Source organism: Coturnix japonica, chromosome 28 (genome assembly GCF_001577835.2).
Source record: "Coturnix japonica isolate 7356 chromosome 28, Coturnix japonica 2.1, whole genome shotgun sequence".
In the NCBI taxonomy this organism is placed as follows: domain Eukaryota; kingdom Metazoa; phylum Chordata; class Aves; order Galliformes; family Phasianidae; genus Coturnix; species Coturnix japonica.
Window position 1 is genome coordinate 1,767,702 of NC_029543.1, and position 19,884 is coordinate 1,787,585.

At 51.8% G+C, this 19,884-nt stretch overlaps 2 protein-coding genes across 2 annotated transcripts; both read left to right on the plus strand.

Moving 5' to 3' along the window:
• The first annotated feature begins 103 nt into the window (after positions 1-103).
• Positions 104-5,447, plus strand: CDC34 (cell division cycle 34). Its single transcript, XM_015886547.2, has 5 exons — positions 104-434; positions 3,209-3,295; positions 3,798-3,895; positions 4,027-4,161; positions 4,623-5,447. The coding sequence occupies exons 1-5, from the start codon at positions 258-260 to the stop codon at positions 4,831-4,833; spliced, it is 708 nt and encodes a 235-aa protein (XP_015742033.1). The 5' UTR covers positions 104-257; the 3' UTR covers positions 4,834-5,447.
• Positions 5,448-7,562: 2,115 nt separating this feature from the next.
• BSG (basigin (Ok blood group)) lies at positions 7,563-18,815 on the plus strand. Its single transcript, XM_015886687.1, has 8 exons — positions 7,563-7,694; positions 13,198-13,357; positions 14,195-14,283; positions 14,718-14,845; positions 15,052-15,325; positions 17,112-17,136; positions 17,462-17,525; positions 17,944-18,815. Exons 1-7 carry the CDS (start codon positions 7,613-7,615, stop codon positions 17,517-17,519), a joined length of 816 nt encoding a protein of 271 aa, XP_015742173.1. The 5' UTR covers positions 7,563-7,612; the 3' UTR covers positions 17,520-17,525; positions 17,944-18,815.
• Positions 18,816-19,884: the final 1,069 nt, after the last annotated feature.

Below are 19,884 nucleotides of genomic sequence, written 5' to 3' on the forward strand. Positions count from 1 at the left end.
CTTTATTGCTTGCATCCAACGGCAGCAGCGTTCAGACTGGAGCCGGTTAAAGCAGCACAGAGCAACGTTAACCCACAACCCCACTCCCCCATTGGCTGACAGCACAATGTGGGCGGATCCATCCTCATGCCCGCCCCTTCCCCTTAACAGCTGCCGCTGTGTTCTCCCTTCGTTCGCCCCCATCGCTCTCTCCTGAGGCCGCTGTCGGATCTACGCAAGTCCCCGGCTTCATTTGCGGCCTACTCTTTATCGTCTCGATGGCTCGGTCCGTCGTACCCAGCTCACAGAAGGCGTTGCTATTGGAACTCAAAGGGCTGCAGGAAGAACCAGTGGAAGGGTTTCGGGTCAATTTGGTGGACGAGGGGGATCTGTACAACTGGGAGGTGGCCATCTTTGGCCCCCCCAACACCTACTACGAGGGCGGGTACTTCAAGGTGAGCTGCTAAGGAGGGGGGAAACAAGGCAGTGTGTGAATGGGAGACCAGCGGGGGTGAAGCTGTGTTGGTAGGGAATGGTCGTTGTGTGGGTTTGAGTTGAGATGGGGGTTAGGAAAGGGGAAGGGCAGCGTGTTGTGTTGGTGGGATACGAGTGTGGGGGGAGTGAGGAGGGTCCAGGTGTGGGTTGTGGGGTGAGGGAGCAGCTGGGGGTGTCATAGGGCTGGTAATAGGGAGTGTGAGGGGTGCTGAGGAGTGGGGAACTGGCTGGACTTGTTGCTGGGGCTTTCAGACATTGTGGCTTATGGAGCTGGGCTGCTTTGGGGGGTCTGGCAGGAGAAGCTGCCAGCAAAAAAAGGAGATAAAGTGCAGGAGATAAAGTGCTGATGTTTGCTGCTAAACTGCACGGGGATCCTTGTGGAAAGGGGATTTGGGCACTCCCAGAGGCTGCTTCCCTCTTCCCCCCTCACCCTTTGCCTGTGGGTGTTGGAGATAGAGCTTGGGATTGTGTGTTCCCTCTACCAAAGGACCCCAGGGCATCACCACTGAGCCAGGAGGGAAGGGACAAAGGACTCTGTGCTGCTCTGTGTGGCTCAGTCAGTTTCAGTGCAGGGCAAATTATGTTGGTCTTTTTTGGGGTTTTTGAGTGCGTGGCATGACTGTGCTCAGTGCCTGAGAGAGGAATGTGTGTACATGTTCTTCCCAGCTGTTGTGCAACCCGTGTAGCTGTTTTTCTTCCTCTTCCTGCCTCCTCTGCTCGTGGTTGATTTGTCTCTTGCTCTGCTGGCAGGGTGGGGGTGTGCCCAGGTGAGTCACCCTGGTGGTCATCAAGTCTGATGCTCAGAGTGAGATATTCTCTCTTCACTGACATATTTCCCCTATTGCCTTTGCCTGAGGCTCTGAACTCTCACATTTCAGCAGCCCATGCTCTTATTTTATGCTGGAGCATTCCCCGGCTCAATCCTGTTAAGTGCTGATGGAGGAGAGGCCTATATGAGATAGAAGGCTATGACAGCATGCACACATTCACATACAGCAAGGCACAGCTCCATCCAGAGCCCCCATGGGGAGTGCTTTGCCTGTGGATGGTTTTGTTCTTCTCCTCGGACAACAAAGGGGATTATTCTGCCAAGTTCAGCTGTTTGGCCCCAGTGCAGCACAGGGCCTGGTGTTGTTTGTGGGGCTCTGTGTGCACACAAAATGTGTTTAACCCCAGCTTCCATTCTCGCTGCTTCTTTTTCCACCTTTCTGTGTTGCGTAGAGCAGAGCAAGCAGACGAAGGGCTGGAGGAGATGAGCTTAACGAGGCTCCTGTAACCTGCACTGATTGTGACAGAGGACCTGACCTCCTTTGTGAAGTGCCATGGAGAGTGGCAGCAGATGGACCCGGGGTCAGATATGGGGCTGGGTAGTTGGGATGTGACCAGATGTCCGTCTGTGCTGATCTTTTAGTGACTGTTGGCTGGCAGCAGAGTTTGGCAGTGCTGTGTATTCACAAGGCTGTAATCCCAGAAGCAGCCAAAGCGTCTTTTGCAATGACTGCCCTGAACGGGGCCTGCACTGGGATATCGTAAGTCTTGTTCTATAGAGGATGAGAGCAATGATCCCCAATTACCACCACATTTATGTTGAGCGGAGCCATTTCAATGGCACTGTCATTTAATGTAACTAACACCCAGGTTTTCAGCTGGGAATCATCAACTAATATTCAGGGTGCTTGTGTCCTGAAGCTGAATTTCATGTTGCTGTTATTTCTGATTGTTGGCTTCTCTTATAACAGCGACTAAACCTCAATCAGAACATTTGCTTTTAGAGCCTTGAAATGCCCTGAAAGCCCCAGATGTGTCTTTTACCCCATTCCATGGAGGATAAAGTCACCACCGTGCTCCTCTACACAGTATAGACCTGCTCAAAGGCCAGCAATGAGGCTTTTCTCTTGACCTGCCTTGATCAGTTCATTCATGCAGGAGAGCCTGATGGGTGTTTTGTTGTCTCTGCTGGCAATGGACGTGGGCCGCTGCGTGATCCTCATCCACGCTTATTTTTAGTGCCTTATCTATGCGGTATGGCTGGTTTCGACTCGGTCTCTTTTTTCACTGTTGACGAGCTATTTATAGAGGTTCAGTGTATTACTCAGAGCTCCAAACACCCGATGCCTCTTCCCTGTTAAGCTCTGAAGGGTAAACACTCTTCTTCCTTGTCTCTCAGTTGTAGCTGTGCCCCTTGTATCATGAACAGGAGAACAGCCTGGGGTTCCTAGTGCTGGTTGTGCTGCCTCAAGTCCCACTTACCCCCCTGCAAACATCTGCATCACTGCTGTTGATCACATAGAAGCTGTGTTGTTACCCACCATAGGTGAACCAGGTGGGATAGACCTGCACATCTGGGACCTGGTTGCAAAAGTAGGGAGGATGGGGAAGGCTGGAAGAGGTGGAATTAGTTTCTCAAGGGGTTTGGTAAGGAAAAACATCCGGGGAGTTGCCCATGGTGCCTGTTTGTTTGCCAAGCAGCTTGGTTGCTATTTCTGCTTTGGAACATGTGATCAGTGCTCTCCTCCGTCCCCTCCAGTCTGCAGACTCGTTCCAGGCCTTGCTTTGCCTTTGAGGTGAGGCAGTAATTCACCTCCCAGTGGCTTCCAGCCAGTGCAGAGACTGTATCTGCAATGCAGGGGGGTTGACAGAGGCTTCTTTACCCTGGTGGTAGTCAGAGTTATGTGGCTTCTTTCCGTTCCTTTTCAGAAACCAACAGTGATGACTTCTTATCATTTCCTTGCAGGCCCGTCTCCGATTTCCCATCGACTACCCCTATTCTCCACCTGCGTTCAGGTTCTTGACCAAAATGTGGCACCCCAACATCTATGAGGTAGGTGTTCTGGAATAGCTTCATGTATTGGAACCACAGCTGACTGAGGCTTTTAGGACAGCCTGTCCTCTAACCTGAAACTGGTTCCAGGTTAGTCAGGCATAAGGGCTCCATGCTTATGCAGCAAGGTCGTGGTGCTTGAGCTAAGGGTGGATGCAGAGTGGTGGCTTGCTGGGCCCTGCAGTGGAGCAGCTGCTGCTTGAAGCCATTGAGGAGCACCGGGAGAGCTGCGCCACGTGTTCAATGTCAGCTGGTGACTTGGCAGCCCCATCTGTATCATACCAGTAGTGTCAGGGTGTTGATCCAATGCCTGAGAGTGCAGACAGCGTGGTAGCCTTTTCAATATCCCATTCGAGGTAACAAAAGCACAGGCTGGGACTTCCTCACATGTCTTAAGCCAAAGGAAAGAGCAGCCCAGGGTGCTGGGGCAGAGGATGAGCTGCTTCTGGGCCGTGCTTGGGGCAGCAGCCCCTACTAATGCTATTTTTCTATGTACTTTCAGACTGGTGATGTCTGCATCTCCATCCTGCACCCACCAGTGGATGATCCACAGAGTGGGGAGCTGCCATCCGAGCGGTGGAACCCTACACAGAACGTGAGGTATGGGCAGGGCTGGGGAGAGGGAGGGAGTGAGTGAGTGGGGACCTGTGGGAGGCTGCTGGCATCCATTGGGTTGCAGGCAGCTGCAGACCTGCCTTGGTTCTTACTTGCTTGTGTCTCTTGGCTGCCAGGACCATTCTTCTGAGCGTGATCTCATTGCTGAATGAACCCAACACGTTTTCTCCAGCCAACGTTGATGCCTCTGTGATGTACCGCAAATGGAAGGAGAGCAAAGGAAAGGATCGGGAGTACACAGACATCATCAGGTGTGTGGGGAGCTGGGCTGAGACCCAGCAGCATTCCTATAGACTTTGAGAGGGCTTAACTGAGCTGTGGTTGTGTTACATGGGATAATGAGATCCTGAGGGCGCAGCCCTGTTCAGTCTTATCTGCAGGCTCCTTGGGTAGAAGGATTCTGGCTCTGAGTGTGGCTCTCGAGGAGCGGTTTGGCTGTGTTACGTGCTCAGCTTTGTTGCTGATGTGAGCCCTGGCTCTTTTCAGCTCTAAAGCTGAGGGTGTGGGTATGCAGCACTGCATTGCTGCCAGGTCTGTGGTTTGGGGCTGGCCAACCTTAGCATGGCAACAGGGGCCCTCAGAGCATGGGACACTCCCAGTCCTTTGTGGTGAGTGAGTGTGAGCTGGTGCACAAGAGGGAAAAAGAGCTGCATCCCCAAGCTGTGCTGTGCAAAGCCCCTGTTCTCACCTCATCTGCTTCTCCCCCCTCCAGAAAACAAGTCCTGGGAACAAAAGTGGATGCTGAGCGGGATGGCGTGAAGGTCCCCACCACACTGGCAGAGTATTGTGTAAAGACCAAGACTCCGGCCCCAGATGAGGGCTCAGACCTCTTTTATGATGACTATTACGAGGATGATGAGATGGAAGAGGAAGCAGACAACTGCTATGGTGATGAGGATGACTCTGGCAATGAGGAATCTTGATGGCCCTCTGGCACTGCAAAAAAAAAGTGCTGTAAACTACTGAATTTTACCTCAACTAGGACGAACTGGTTTGAATTTAGCATCTGTCAGCCCTGAAATTAACTCTACCTCACAGGGAGACTGTTCTGCTGTTGTAAAGGAAACCCCACCTGCTGTCATTGTAAAGGGGGGGGAGGAAGCAAAAAACAGAAACAAACCCTATTTTATGAACTCATGGAGAGGGGGGGTGGGTGGGAATGGGAAAAGTCGTGTTGGGGGTATTTGCAAATGCACAAAAAGCAGGGAGCTTGTGCTTCTGGCTGGGTTGAGGAGTTATGGGGAAGCTGGAGTTGTTTGGACACGATCAGCTCTTTTTGTGGAGGCTGTGAAGCTGGTGAGTGGTCGCTTTGGTAGAAAGCATGTAAGATTTGCTGTGGCTTTCTACAGTCATTAAACTGGCTGAATAGGAAGGGCTGCAGGATGGGCACAACTGCCCCCTTCCCTGGGGCAAGGTTGTCCTGCCTGATTTAGGACTGTCCCCTGTGGGACCCTTTTTCTGCCCTTCCCACACTGCTAGGGCACAGGTCTGGACTGTTTGTAGCTTTTAACTAGTTAAAGGGATGGGATAATTTGGAGTCCTTTCTGCTTCTGTTTGTTGTTTTGTTTTTATTTTTCCTCTTTTTTTTGGAAACTATTTAATAAAGTAGTTTAAGGGAACAGCTGTGTGGGTGCCTGAGGCCAACTTTGGATGAGCTCAGGCTGCAGATGGATGGTGGGGTTGGGAGGGTTCCTCCAATAACCCTCATCTCTCCTTCCCTCTGTAGACTGGGGAGGTTTAACCCAGAGAGTTTGATGTGCGCAGGCAACTCTGTGTGCCCCAGACCTGCCCAGGCATCACCCATATGCCTCAACTTGGAGCAATGCCCTTTTGCTGCCTGGTTTCTTGCTGCTTTCTCTGATGTGGGTGCAGCTGGGCAGCACCCCAAGCCCTGCAGGCCAGGAATGGCCAGGTTTGTGTGCCTTGTTAGGGCTGTGTTGGCCTCTGCCCTGCTCCAACCTGTGCCTCATTGGGGTGGATGGGGGTGGGGGGGGAAGCACTGCTGCTTGTTTCTTGGGGCTGGGGCCTCTGTGCTCCACAACATCAAATCAGTAATGAGCAAAACTTCCCATTGCATGACATTGTGTAAACTGGATAAGGATTTGACTGACTGCTATGCCCGCACATGGTCAATGCACGTGCATTGCTGCCTGAGGAAATGAGGTTAAAAGGTGGATAGGATTATTATCACTTTAATGGGGCTAGCACAGGGCAGCACCAGCTTGAGCTGCAGCCTCCAGATCAACCAACCCTTTGCTTTTCCTAGGGGCTGCTCTGTGCATTGCAAGGGTGTATCCTACACACAGAGGGAGTCTTGGTGCTCCTACAGTGCAGGTGAGGAAAGCAAATAGATGGGAAGGGGGCAGCCGGGCAGGACGTGGGGTTATAGTTGAATTCAGAGCTTTGAAGAGGAACTTGAAGAGGATTCAAGAGTTTACAAGAACAAGCATCTCCCCACAGGGAGCACTGCAGGGAATGGCGTCAGTGGCTGCATTGTTTGAGTATTTCCTGCCCCCCCTCCATCCATCCTGCAACCTCTGCCCCCTGTTAGGTATGAGCTCTGGGGTTGGTTCAGCTGAGGGTGGGAGAAGGGGGGGGCTCATGGATGGAGCTGCTGCCCTGTGCAGGGCCCCATGCTGTGCTGATAGGAGCAGAAGCACCTGCCCATGCTGCGTTATCGCCTGGTGCTTATCAGGGAGCTTCAGCTGGGCTGGAAATGGGGACTCTGAGCCCAAACATAACCCAGAGCAAATGGAAGATGCTGTGTTGGCTGAGAGCCGTATGGTGGGAACCCATTGCTGCCAGCCGGGTCCTGGCGTGCTGTGCTGCTGGTTTGCCTTGGCAGGAGCCGTGCTGTTGTTCTCAGGCCTCTTTTGTCTCTGATTCACCCCCTGGGCTGGGGAAACGCTGCCTGGTTCCCTTCCCACGTGCTCAGTCGTGGCCCCAGTTCACCCCGATGCCTCCAGCGTGGCCATAGGGACACTTAGTTCTAATTGGGGACCCCATGGCCCCCCACAGCCCCTATGGCCCTGCAGGTCCGGCTACATAGAGACCCCTGAGGCCATAAATACTGAGGTTTGAGGTCAGATAACAGCTCTATGGGGTGTCTCCTGGGCTCCTCCACCCAGCCCCATAGGCAGCCCCATTCCCAGCCCCATTAGCAGCCCCATTCCCAGCCCCATTCTAGCCCTATTCCCAGCCCTATTAGCAGCCCCATTCCCAGCCCCATCCCATCCCTATTCCCAGCCCCTTCCCATCCCCGCTGTGTTGGTACAGGGCAGGTTTAGGGTCAGCCGGAGTTTGCCCGTGGGCGCACAGCGCTACGCAAACAGCGTAAGACCAAAGGGCAGCCCGCTGTTACGCCGCCGTTCTCCCTCCGCGAATGGCGTAACGGGAGCGCGCCTCGCTCGGGGCCGCGCATTGCCTCCCTCGGATTCCTATTGGCTGTGCGCCTCAAGGTGGGCGGAGCCACAGCTGGACCGGCGCGAACCGGCTCTCCCCGCAGTGAACGCGAGGTAAAAAGGCGCAATCTGAGCCCTTCATTGTGATTGGTCAGATCTAGCCGAGAGGGCGGGACAAAGCTCAGATGCTGCAACGCTATTGGTAGAGGGATCTGTCAGTGTGGGCGTGGTCACGGCGCTCCGTCCTTCCCCTCAGGTCTTTATAGTGGGCGGTGCGGGGAGGGACGGAGTGCGGGCCGAGATGGCGGCGGGGGCGGATGGAGCGTGTGCTGTGATGGTGCTGCTCGTGATCGGCTCCATGGCGGCAGGAGGGGATGCTACAGGTGAGGAGCAACGGGAGGAGCGGGCGGGAGGGCTGGGAACGGGGCTGGGTGTGAGCCATATAGGGTAGATTAGGGATGAGCGCTGTGGGGCCCTCAGACACCGGTAATGGGGGGCGGCAGCTGTAGGGGCTGGATGTATAGGAGGGATCTATGGGGTCCCTATGGGAAGGATCTATGGGGTCCCTATGGGGTCCCTATGGGGCTGGATGTATGGGAGGGATCTATGGGGTCCCTATGGGAAGGATCTATGGGAAGGATCTGTGGGGTCCCCTATGGGAAGGATCTGTGGGGTCCCTACGGGGTCCCTATGGGATCCCTATGGGAAGGTTCTATGAGGTCCCTATGGAAGGATCTATGGGGTCCTTATGGGCTCCCTACGGGCAGGATCGATGGGGTCCCTACGGACAGGATCTATGGGGTCCCTATGGGCTCCCTACGGGCAGGATCTATGGGGCCCATACGGGTTGGATCTATGGGGCCCATATGGGTTGGATCTATGGGGTCCCCTATGGGAAGGGTCTGTGGAGTCCCTTTGGGGTCCCTATGGGGTCGGGGCCGGCCGGGCTGCTCGATCTCCCTGCTGTTCGGCACGTTCGCTGTAGGGCGGGGCTGTACCCGGTCCATACCGGGGGTGGTGGGAGCTGCCCCTTGTCCGGTGCCGCCGCTCCGCCTCCGTTCCGACCGAGCAGCCCCATCACGGAGCTCCCCGGAGCGGCTGGGGATGGATGGAGCGGAGCCGTTCCGATCTGTGAGTTCCCTGCCTTAAACAACGGCGTAACTCATCCGCTCCTCCCTCTGTGTGGCTTTAGGGAAGGAATAGCGGCTCTTAAACCCTTAAGGATGTTCACATGGAGCTTAAGTTGATAATCCCTTTCCACAAGGAGGGTCGGTGCCTGGTGCCCTCGAGTCGTTCGGTTTCTTCTCCGTTCTCAGCCTCACGCTGTGATTTCTCACCTCTTCATGGCACACAAACGCGATCTGGGTTCGTTTGGAGCCTCAGGGTTTGACTCAGCCCCGATAGGGATGGGATATGGGGGCTGAATGTTGCCCTATGTTGATGCTGAAACATTGATGCTGAATTCCAGGCTACAAAGTTACTGCGGCTTTCCAATTGAGCTGGAGGTTTTGGAGGAGCCTGAGGGTAGAAATGTCAGCCCAGGTGTTGCTCTACAGCAAAGAGAAGGTTTAAATTCCCCCCTGCAATAACTGTAACCATAGGGGAGCAGGAGAGAGAATGGAGGGATGCTTTATTCCCAGTGTCTTTTGTATACAGCTGGATGGATGGGAGCTGGCACTGATTGCCTCCTGTCTATGTGTGCCCTTAGGCAGGGCTTAAAGGGAACATTCTACCCTCACCGTGTTGTTTTTACCCCTCTTCTCCGAGCAAACCCATCAGATAATGAGGGTCCATTGCACTGAGATGCTGCCTTTAGGAGATAGGAGTGGGTAGAAATGTGGGGTCATTTTGTGGCTGTTTATTGAGTGTGGATGGGCTGATTTCTGGGCGTTGCTGGGGTCTGTTTGGGATTTAAGCCTTTGTGGGGGTGGGCCGGGTGTTTCTTGTTTTCCTCCTTTGCTTTTGACAAAGAATTGAAGTGTGGAGAAGCTGCTTCCAGCCCTGCAAACCCAAGGTGGGAGGACCTGCCCTGCAGGCAGCTGCTGTTAGATCTGCAGTGTTAAAGGATGTGCCTAATGAAGCCCCTTTCCTTGCTGTAGTGCAGCAGAGGTTACTCTTCAAACCAACCAACTGGAGGGGTAAGGGAGATGGAGGAGGAGGAGGGGAGGGTTCTCTGCAGCCTCTGAACTGCATCGAGTGCCCTTTAACTCAGAGCACATAACCTTGCAGCAGCTTGTTTTATCAGCCTGCTGTAATCACCTTGTAGCTGTAAAACACTCACACACACCCCAAAATGAAACCAAATGGAGACCAATTGCTGCTTATTAGCCCTTCTTTTGAGTCAGGCTGTAGTTAATGGGGACAGGCTTCTACATGTGCTGGTGTTGATGCCGTGGCTCTTTGCAATGAGATGGTTGGGAGCATTTAATCCCTGCAATGTGATGCACAAAACCGACCCTATCACTCCTACATCTCTTGCTTTAAAACAAAGCAGTTCAAGATCATCATCCCGGTGTCCCTGTTATGTTCTTATAGTCCTTTCATGGCTTGGAAACTGCTGCAAAAGTGTTTCTGAATGGTGCATTTTAGAAGCAAACTGCAGTGCTGTTGTTGACACAAAATAGCAGCAGCCTCCCAGGCTGCTCTGACCTCTGTTTTAAGGTGCCTTGGTTTTAAATATCAACTGTCTGCCTAAAGCTGCCTTGTATCCTATGAGGTCAGAGCTCTCCTTGCTTCTCCAGGCACTTCTACTCCCTGCAAACCTCTGAAGTTTCAGTATAGAAAGCTAAATTTTCCCCTTGACAAACCTACCTTGCAGGCTCCTTTGTGTTTGTCTTGAGGGAACTTGGTTTCATAATGCCAGCTCCTTTCTGTGCTCATAAAACCAGCCATGAGATGGCACGCTGAAATGTCCTAAGGCACATAGAAACAAACAACAGCCCCAAACCCATCTCTCTCATGCCCACGTGGGGCCGCCTGTATTGAAGCTGCTTAATAACAGCCAACTAATTTCCTGGGGCTGCTCTTGTTCTGCACGTTTACTGCTGGCAGTTCTGGGAAGAGCAACCTGCAGTCAGCTGCAGGAAATACGTATTGCAAAGCTCCCTATTTCCTCTGGAACCTCATTGGGGTTGACACGTAAGTAACACTGACTCCTCAATGCCTTTAATGCAGTGATGCTGAGCTTCCTGCCCCCTCCAGGGCCTCTTTTCCCCACCACCACCCTGTGCTGTGATGATTTGGGTAGCCTGGGGCTGCTGGATGTGGCTGATAGTTGGTGTTTGGCAGCTGATATCAGAGCCCTGCGTTGCTTTAGCTGCAACCTTTGGACCGTCTGCTCTCAGACACGGACCCCTGGAGTCAATAAACACGTTGTATATTTCTAGGTGTTTGGTTTTAGCCTGTTTTATTACTGATTTACTGCTGCAAAGCTGGCTTGTCCGGGGGGGTGAAAAGTCTCATCTTGCTGTCTTGGGGTGAGAAATGCCTCTGTGCAGTGTGAAATCCACACAGCTGATGATATTCTCACCTTGGGGAGGTTGGAGCAGGACTTTAGATCCCCCCATTGCTTTCCAGCGGTGGTGTTCAAGCAAGGAGCCATGCTTAGCATGCTCAGTGTACCCATAGAGATGCATACAGGGATGTGCTTTTCCTGCTGCTGGGAGGCAGGGCTGGCTCTGTGCATGCAATGTGCATGGCCTCACTTTTCTCCCAGGCCTGGAGGGGACACCTCACTGTAAGGAGATGCAAAGGATTCCCTTGTGGAAGAGCATTCCTGTTTGCATAGCTGGGAATACAGCTGTGCTTTTGCAATAGGAAATCTTGCTTGTGGTGGAACAGCTTGAACTGAGAGCCATAGAATAAGGGGAGGGAGAGCAGGCAGGCTCTGATCCGAGGCTTGTTTGTGGCCTTCTCTCAATGGCTGAGTTTTTGCTTGTGGCAGGTGGGATTCTTGCTTTGCACTAACACTTTGCACTAATACCTCTTCAACTCGTAGCTGGTTTTATAAAGTCACCGCTGTCTCAAAGGAGACTGACTCAGGACAGCGTCGAGTTGCACTGCGAGGCCGTTGGCAATCCCATCCCTGAGATCCAGTGGTGGTTTGAGGGTAACGAGCCCAATGAGACCTCTGCTCAGCTCTGGGATGGCGCGTGGCAGGACCGGGTCCAAATCAACGCCACCTACAACCTTCACTCTACCAGCACCATCATCATCGCAAACCTCACCAGCGAAGACTCGGGCACGTATGAGTGCAGGGCAAGCAACGACCCTGATCGCAACCACTTGTCGAAGAGCCCTAAAGTCAAGTGGATCCGCTCACAGGCCAACGTTCTGGTCATCGAACGTGAGTGGCCATCCCAAGGCCTTGGCACTTGCTCGGACACCGGTGTCTTGAGTCTCCTGCCATGTTCACCCTTGCACCCGTGGCTCCCAAAAGTCCCCTCCTCACCTTCTCACCCCGGCTGTAGAACCGAGAGACATCCTCCCCCCCAACCTCCCCTTGTCCCTTCTGTCATCTCCTCCACCACCTCTGGCTTGACCTCAAATGGCCCTGCTCAAAAAGGGTTGTGACTTCCCAACCAAAAAGCCATTCTGTGATCCCGTGCCTTTTTTGTGGAGCCAAAGAACCTGGACCGTGCTGCTTATCCCCGAGTGCCTCTGTGCCCCAGTGCTGGCTTAGAGAATGTGAGAGCCTTGGTTCTGCTGGTAGAGTCTGCCCTAACCACCACTGATAAACCAGCCCCTTCCCTGCACCTCGTGCAGCCTCCTCTCCTCTCGACAGCCTTGCTTTAAGCTCGCTTTCCTGCTTAGTGATTCAAGCTGTGGGAACCAAATCAATCTGCTTTTATAGTTGTTTCTGGTGATGCAACCGTTTTTGAAGTGGCCGTGTCTGTGTGCGACTCTTTGAGTGTGGGGAAGCTGCTTGTGTTCTGGGTATAAGCAGTTCCCTCTGCTTCCAGAGCCAACAGGCTACTGCTTTCTGACTAATAGAAACCTAAAATGGGATCTAAGATCCTACTGAGGCTTTATCACGAAGCAAAATAGTGTTCTCTCCAGTATAAGTTATGGAAAGCTCCAGCTGAACCTTCTTGAAGGGGAATGCAAAGAGGCAGGAAACCAAAAAGCCTGTTAGCCCTGTGCTGAAATCCATCTTTCTTGGAGATAAAGCTGGGTGTAAGGGTAGGAAACATGAAGGGTAGGTAGTGCCATAGGGGCTGTGTAATGGTTCTGCTAATGGCAGCTGTTGGAGTGCCTCCTTTGAGGAGCTGATGTCTGAGTCATTTTGTATTGCATAATTGACTGTTTCTTGGCACATGGGGCTCCAGGACCTTTTGGAGTCGTGGTTCTATGTGTGTATTTTTTCCCCCTCGAGGGAAATCTCAGTGCAACTTTTTGGGCTGCATCAGCTGATGCACTCAGCGTTTGCATAAGGGCTTCTTTCTTATTACCCCCTCCCATAGAGGGCTTTGGCTGCCATAGGTTACACTGCCTGCAGGCGTATAGATCTGCTCAGGCTGTGGGAGGTGCTGGCGCTCAGCAGGCAGCCTCTGAAAGCAGAGAGCTGTGCTGCTGTTCCCAGCAGGGCTTTTTCCATCTCTCATGGAGCTCTGAGAGCTGCACCCATTGAGGTTCCCAACCCGGAGTGCACAGCAGCAGCTCTGCCCCACTACGAGCAGCTGTAGCTCAGCACCCCAGTGTTGCTAGGGGGACTCTTGTTGGACTATAAGTTGACAACATCCATCAGGTCTAGTGAGAAACTGATGCTCAGGTAAGTGATGGAGGCAAGGAGCTGTGTTCTTTAACTATTTACATTCAAGTTTCTTGGGCAGGTGCTTGAGAACACGAATAGCAGATGTTAACTTCTCTGTATTTGCTCACCAATAGGTCCGGTGATCACAGGGCAGTACATCAGCTCTGCTGGCAAAGTGATCCTCAGCTGTAACATGAGTGCACCTCCCACCCCCATCAAGGGTCACAAATGGATGCTGGGAGACAAGACACTAAAGACAGAAGAAAGCAATTCAAACTCTTACATCAGTTACACGTAAGTGTCAGGAGCAAAAGCAGATTCTTATCTACACGGTGGTTGTTTCTGAAGCTGGAGATGATTAATATTTCCCTAACCCAATCCTAAGTGCTTGCAAAAAAGACAGTCTTACACTTGAAGGCCTCGTGGAACAGCACACTCTAGTGTTCTCTGCATGATGCTTTGACATGCATTACTCTGCTCTTGCACAGCAAGCAATGGAGTTGCCTGCTCCGAAAGTGTTTGCAGGTCGTGGCTGAGCAGATGTGGGAATAGTGGCCTTATTGTGGCGGAGCAGTGAGCCTTCCTTTCTGATTACAGTCAGGCCTGGCTGGCACTGACCCAGCAGCTGTAGAGGCATCATGTCCTTTTGTATGGCAGTGCCGACGTGCCTGTCTCCCCATAGCAACAGGGAGCTGAACAAGGATTAAAGTATTTATAACCCAGCCTCCCTCGTGTGACCTCAATTCCTTAGCTGAGTGGTTTTTGGAAGTGGGAAGCTCCGTGTGCAGCAGAGCTAACAAACAGTCCGTTGTCCCATTGCAGCCGTGGACTGAAACTTTGCTGGCTCCTTTCATTGAGGGTTGGGTATTAGGGAGCTGCAGAATGAGGGGTTTGTTGCAGTCGGCATAATCCACTAAATCTCACTGCAGTGACTTTGCAAAGAGCTTTAATGTGCGGGGAGGGAAGGGCAGAGAGCAGGGCTGCAATGGGTGCATGATGCTGCATAAACTGCCTATAGAGGAGGGTGCTGTTCAGGTGTCCTGCAGGGGTCTGCTTCTGTATGTCTGAAATTACACTGCTGACTCATTCACCATCAGGGTGCTCATAGGATGACCTGTTTTGTTTTGATAGGATCGAGGGGAAGGTTGAAGATCACTCTGGTGTCTACGAATGCATCTACGAAACAAACCCAGTGGCAAAAGGAAACGTGTCTATAGAAGGTAACGTGGTCAGTTTGCTTTTGTGGCTGAGGAAGGGAGTGGGGAAGCTGTGCTCTCCTGGTCTTTACCAATAAGGATTCAGTGTCTACTTGGGAATTAACAGGTGCCCTCTGAGACATCTCCATTTTATCAAGCAGCTGAAGCATCTGTAGGGTCACCCTGAAGCCCTTGCTGTGTTCCCACAACAGTGATGGAAGGGGATGGCACCTACAGGTCCAACCTATCTGAGCCTTTCCTGAAGCAGCTTGATGTGCTTTCCTCTTTGAAAATGTCAGATGTTGGGTGAATGATGGGATCAGGACCCACTATAATGAGCCTCTTAAACTGAAGGGAAGCCTTATGAGCGATCAGACTTTGATGCTGGCCAGGTGGATTGCAAGGAGTACAAGTCATTTGTAGGGAGGTGTCTCATTTCTTTTTGTTTCTTACTGCAGTTCCACCCCAAGTTGTAGCATACAAGAAGTCTGAGCATGGCAATGAGGGGGACACAGGCGTGATGATCTGCAAGAGCCCTTCCTACCCCCCTGTTGACACCTGGACCTGGTTCAAAAGCGATCAAGGGGTAAGTGCTCTGATTTGTTGCCCCCCCCTCAGCTCCCTTCTGCTCACCAAGAGGGCAGAGGGCCTCTTCCCATCAGAATTAGTTAAGTCAGAGTATCCTTTATGCTCAGTGCTGTGGCAAGGAGGACTTCTGTAGTGACAGCGCTGCATGATGAGCTAGCAGCTCCCCTTGTGCCAGCCCTGATGTTCTCTTTTCCTCCCTCTTAGCCCATCGTCAATGGTACCGGCCGCTACATTATCAAGTCCAGTGGCAACAAGACAGAGCTCCGCATTCTTAAACTGAGCATTGAGCAGGATACAGGTGACTACCACTGCAATGGTACCAACCTGAAGGGCCCTGGAAGTGCTACAGTGAATCTGCGCGTCCGCAGCCGCCTGGCAGCTCTATGGCCCTTCCTGGGTATCGTGGCAGAAGTTCTGGTTCTCGTCACCATCATCTTCATCTATGAGAAGAGGAGGAAGCCAGATGAGGTTCTTGATGGTAAGAGGAGGCTGAGGTTGAATCTTCCTGGGGACACAGAGTAGCCTGTGGGGTGGAGGCAAGTAGTTCTCATGGAGAGCTCTGACTGTGCTTTGTCAGGTAGGCATTCAGTGTGAGGCTGCCTTTCAGGAACACTTCTTATCTAAGCATGGTAGCCTTTACCCAGCACTTTGTTCAGCTCCTTCACAAGGATGGGGCTTTATCTGACCATTAACATGCTGGAGAAACCAATTAGTAAAAAACAGGCTGTGTCAGTGCTTCTATTAATACCAGGCTTAGTTTAACTGCAGCTCATGAATCTGTTCTGGGCTCTCAGATTCACACATCCTGACTCCTGGGGACTTCCTCCATGCATAGTGTTATCTTTAATCTGTTCAGAAAACATGGCTCCTCCCTTTCCTTATCAGTAGGAATCTTCATTGTGTTAACCAGCTTTTCCTTCCTTATCTGATCCCATTAACAATGAAGTATAGATGCTTGGTATCCTTCCTGTTTGCTAGGTCAATCACTTCAGCCCTTTGCTGGGGAGCAGCACACATCAGGTGCACTGAGTGCTATGAAAGGGGAAGCAGAGAGACTAGGACTAAATGTTCCTCCCCTGACTGTGGGAGCTTCAGGAATTCAACTCAAGGCAGTTTTGTGAGTGAATCTGTTTCCTCTGACAGCCCTGGTTGGAAGGCAGGTGTCTCATGTATAGCTGTGTCTCTGAGCAAAAGAAAAGCTATAACTGGTTCACAGAATGCTTTGGCTTCTGCTGACGTCAGCTGGGTCTGGGTCCTGTTTGATGCTGATCAGTCAGAGCTGTAGGAGATCCTTTAACAGATGAAGATGGGATGTGTGATGCTGAAAGGTCCTGACACCCTCCCACCCTCTGGCTCATCAGCCAGAGATCTTCAGCACTTGAGAACCTGAGCTTGTGGGCGAGGAAACAGCTCAGTATGTGACACCCTTTACAACAGGGCAATATAAAGCCCCCAAAATCTTTGTAGATTTGCCCTTCTTGAGAGGAGCTGACAGGAGGGGAGTGCTGGGCCAGCTCAGACAAATGCTGTTCCCCAGGCATATGGTAGTGGGCTGGCAATTCTCTATTACCCAGAGTGGGAAGTCTAACTTGGGTATGGCATAATATCCTTGCTGGTGTTATCTTTCCACTCTTTCCTCCCCTGCTGCTGGATACTAACTTGCCTGGTAAGAACTGGGAGGTGGCTCCAGCTGTGCTCCTGCATCATCCTCTCACCAGCTCTGTGTGCATATGTTGGGTCCGAGGCAGCCCCAGTGCTCAGAGCAGTGCTGTTCTGCTGCAGAGGCAATGGAGCCTTAAGGGGGAAGTGGCAGAATGCAAGGAGCTGGTGAAAGGACACGGTGTCTTCTTAGCTGAGTTTCTCCACGTAGCAACAATGTGGTGTGCAGTGTATTTGTTATGATTTCACAGCGTGTGTGGGGAGGACGAGGGCTTATTGATGCTTAAAGCCTTGTTCCTGAAGCCTCCTGCATAACAGGAGCTTATGTCTAAGCTCGCTCCTTGTCCAAGCACAGGCAAGAAGCAGCTTAAAGCTCATGCAAGGCTGTGGTGTTCCGATAAGCCCTCCCTGCTCTCCCAGGCCCTGCTGAAACAACCATGTGAGTTCAGTGCTGTTCAGACTGTGGTGCCCAATGTGTCCAGTAACTTACCTGGGTTGCTTAGCCCTGGGGCTCCAAGGAGTGGAGGAGTCATAGATAACTTCATGTTTGTTCTTCTTTGACACAATTCTTTCTTTCTTTTTCCTGTGCTGTCCTGGACATGAAGATGATGATGGAGGCTCTGCGCCACTGTAAGTGCCTTGCTTTTCTGTTTAGTCAGTTAGTATTGCCAGATTGCATTCATTGGGGAATCTACTCTGAGCATAAGAGCTAACTGAATGTAAGAGCTGGCTGCTGCAGGAGCTTCCTGGGAGCTGTTTCCTCCATGTTTTTTTAATGTGGCCTCTATAGAAGCAGAATACTACTTAGAACAGCACAAATGTCTCCAAAACTGATTGTTCTGGAAGCTAACCTCATATTGCTCTATCTCACCCAACTCTTAGTGCACAAACCACACCAGTGGGGCAGGGGTGGGTTTTGGTGCTGCTTTCTTCATCGTCCCTTTTCTATTTGCAGGAAAAGCAATGCCACAAACCACAAGGACAAGAACGTCCGTCAGAGAAATGCTAACTGAGCAGAGGTTAGTGCTGCACCTGGGGGTTCCTGCTGGGTTGGGGCACCCTGGGGACCTGCTGGGTCAGCTTTCCCCTCCCTGCAGCCATGGGCTCATCCTGCTGGTTATAGGGGGCTGTCCTGCATCAAGAAGAGCCTTTAACCCACACTGTAGTGCAAGTGCTTGGGAAGGAGGCATTGCTATGAAGTTCAGGCACAGGCCAGCAGGAGTCTGATAAGGAACTGCTAAATTGGGACAGTGGGAGAGACATGGAATAAAGCATTGGGCTGTACAGCATGGGAGGGTCAGGGCTGCCTGATTCCTCCAGCATGGGGTGGGTTGAGCTCACAGCTTTGCTTAAGGCAGCTGTTGTCCTTATCCTTTATCACCTCCCAGCACAGCCTCGCTGGGTTCCCTAATTTCCTTTTCTTTTCTCTTGCACCAGGTGACGTGTAGCTGAAGAACTTTGTCTGGACATTGTTTTCTTCTCATTTTTCTTTGGTAAAATAGCACCAGGAAATACTTAGCGTGTCCTTCAGTTACTTCACTTTCTACAGGAAATTAAGTCGTAGAATCTAAAACACACCCTTTTTTTTTTGGGAAAAAAGAATAAAAGGAAGAGCTGTGGGAGGGTTTTGGGTTGTTTTTCTACCTGTAAGCATAAATCCCTTTTATTTTCTGGTAGTTTGGATCACTGTCATAGATGTATTTCTTTATGTAGGGGGGTAATGCTTTCTTTCTTACCTTTGGGAAGAGCTGTGTTGGGTAGGATGACTTTGTAATACCTCTGTGTATGAGGAGCAGCAACATCACAGCTCCCTGTGTGCTGCAGGTCAGGAAGAAACTGCTGTAGTAACCTATGGAGATGAGCTGATCTCCCAATGGGCTTAAGAAAGTAACTCTGGGTCTTTCCCAGTGCAGAGCATAGATAGCTGCATCTTTGCATGGCTTGGGAGCAGCCTGCATGGCTTGTAATTGCCAGGCTTCCTGGTCAGCTCCCACAGGGATGCTCTGCGTGATTACAATCAAGCAGGCAACCAGGAAGCAGTGTTAGAGCTGGGCATTGGCTGAGCATGATAATAACTCATTTAATGGGTGGCTGCTGGAATCTTGAGTTGCTACACTGGAGTGAGCAGATGCTGGGGCTGAGGTGCTGGGGGAGAAGGGGGGTTTGCATTGTGTTCTGTTCACATTTGGGGTGACAAAGGAGACTGAGAGCAGATAATAATCAGAGGATTCTTTCTTTCTGGGTAGCACTGAGCTGATCCATCTGTTAACGTACTTCACAAATAAAGATGATTCCTCTCTTTTTTTCCATCTTGGTTTGGACTCTGGTCTCTCTCTTCCCTCCTGGCTGGGCCCCCTGGGTTTGTTATCCTGCTTTGACCCCTGCCTGGCAGCTCTTCATAGAGCACACAAAGGTTTTGGCTCCCAGGGTCTCCTGCCAGCTCTATCTGCTCTCTAATCACAGTGTTACACTGAGTCAGGTTCAAACCCTTCCAAAAGGAGTTAAGTGGAGCTTCCTGAGGAGCACTGCTGTTTTTCTACCTGTTTTCATGGTTCTTGCCCTGCTGTGTGGTTACTCATGGCTCTAAGCAGCTGATGGGCACTGTGTGCATTATGTAGATATGGAGACAAGCCAAAGGGAAGCACACACCAACCCCTTGGGTATGGGCTATGAGCACTGTGGTGTCTTTCCAGGCAAGCTCTGGCTTTTTGCCCTATGGCAGCTGGGCTTGTGGGTTCCTGGAGATTCTGATCTTGTGTTCTCAGTTGTTTGGGTGTTCATCTAACTGTCCAAGCGGGGCTGGGTGAGCAAATGGGCTGCAGCAGGTAGAGGCAATGGGTTACAGTGCAAAAAGCACCAGCAAAAGGCTCAGGAGCCTGAAAGGGCTCTTAAGTTTCATCTGTGTGTTTCCTTTAGGCTGGGAATGAACATACTTAAAGGTGATGGACTCAGCATCAACCACCTGAATACCTGTAGGGAAAGCAATTGGTGCCAATGGCCCTGGCAATAGCTGTGCATGGGGAGCTGCTGGGACTGGTCAGTGCCTGCAATGAAAGGCAGGTGAGGGCAGGCTGGATAAGAGCTGGTAAAAGCAATAAAGCACGGCTGGCTGCTTGACTCCCAGCTGCTGCCTTTGCTGTAATGGGGCTGATGCATGAACATCCTCACTACGAAGTCAAACCCTGTTCTGTTGGGGGGGGATGATTACAGCAGGGCTCTTCCCTTAGTGCTGTGTTGCCTGTAGCTCTGGCAGCCCAGGGCCTTCCTCAAAACGCTGCTGTCTCAGTGTTAGCAGCTCCCATGCCCCGGGCTGACCATGCAGTGTGGCTGTGCTGCACGTCAATGTATTATGCAAGCCCTGGCACAGCCGGCCTCGTG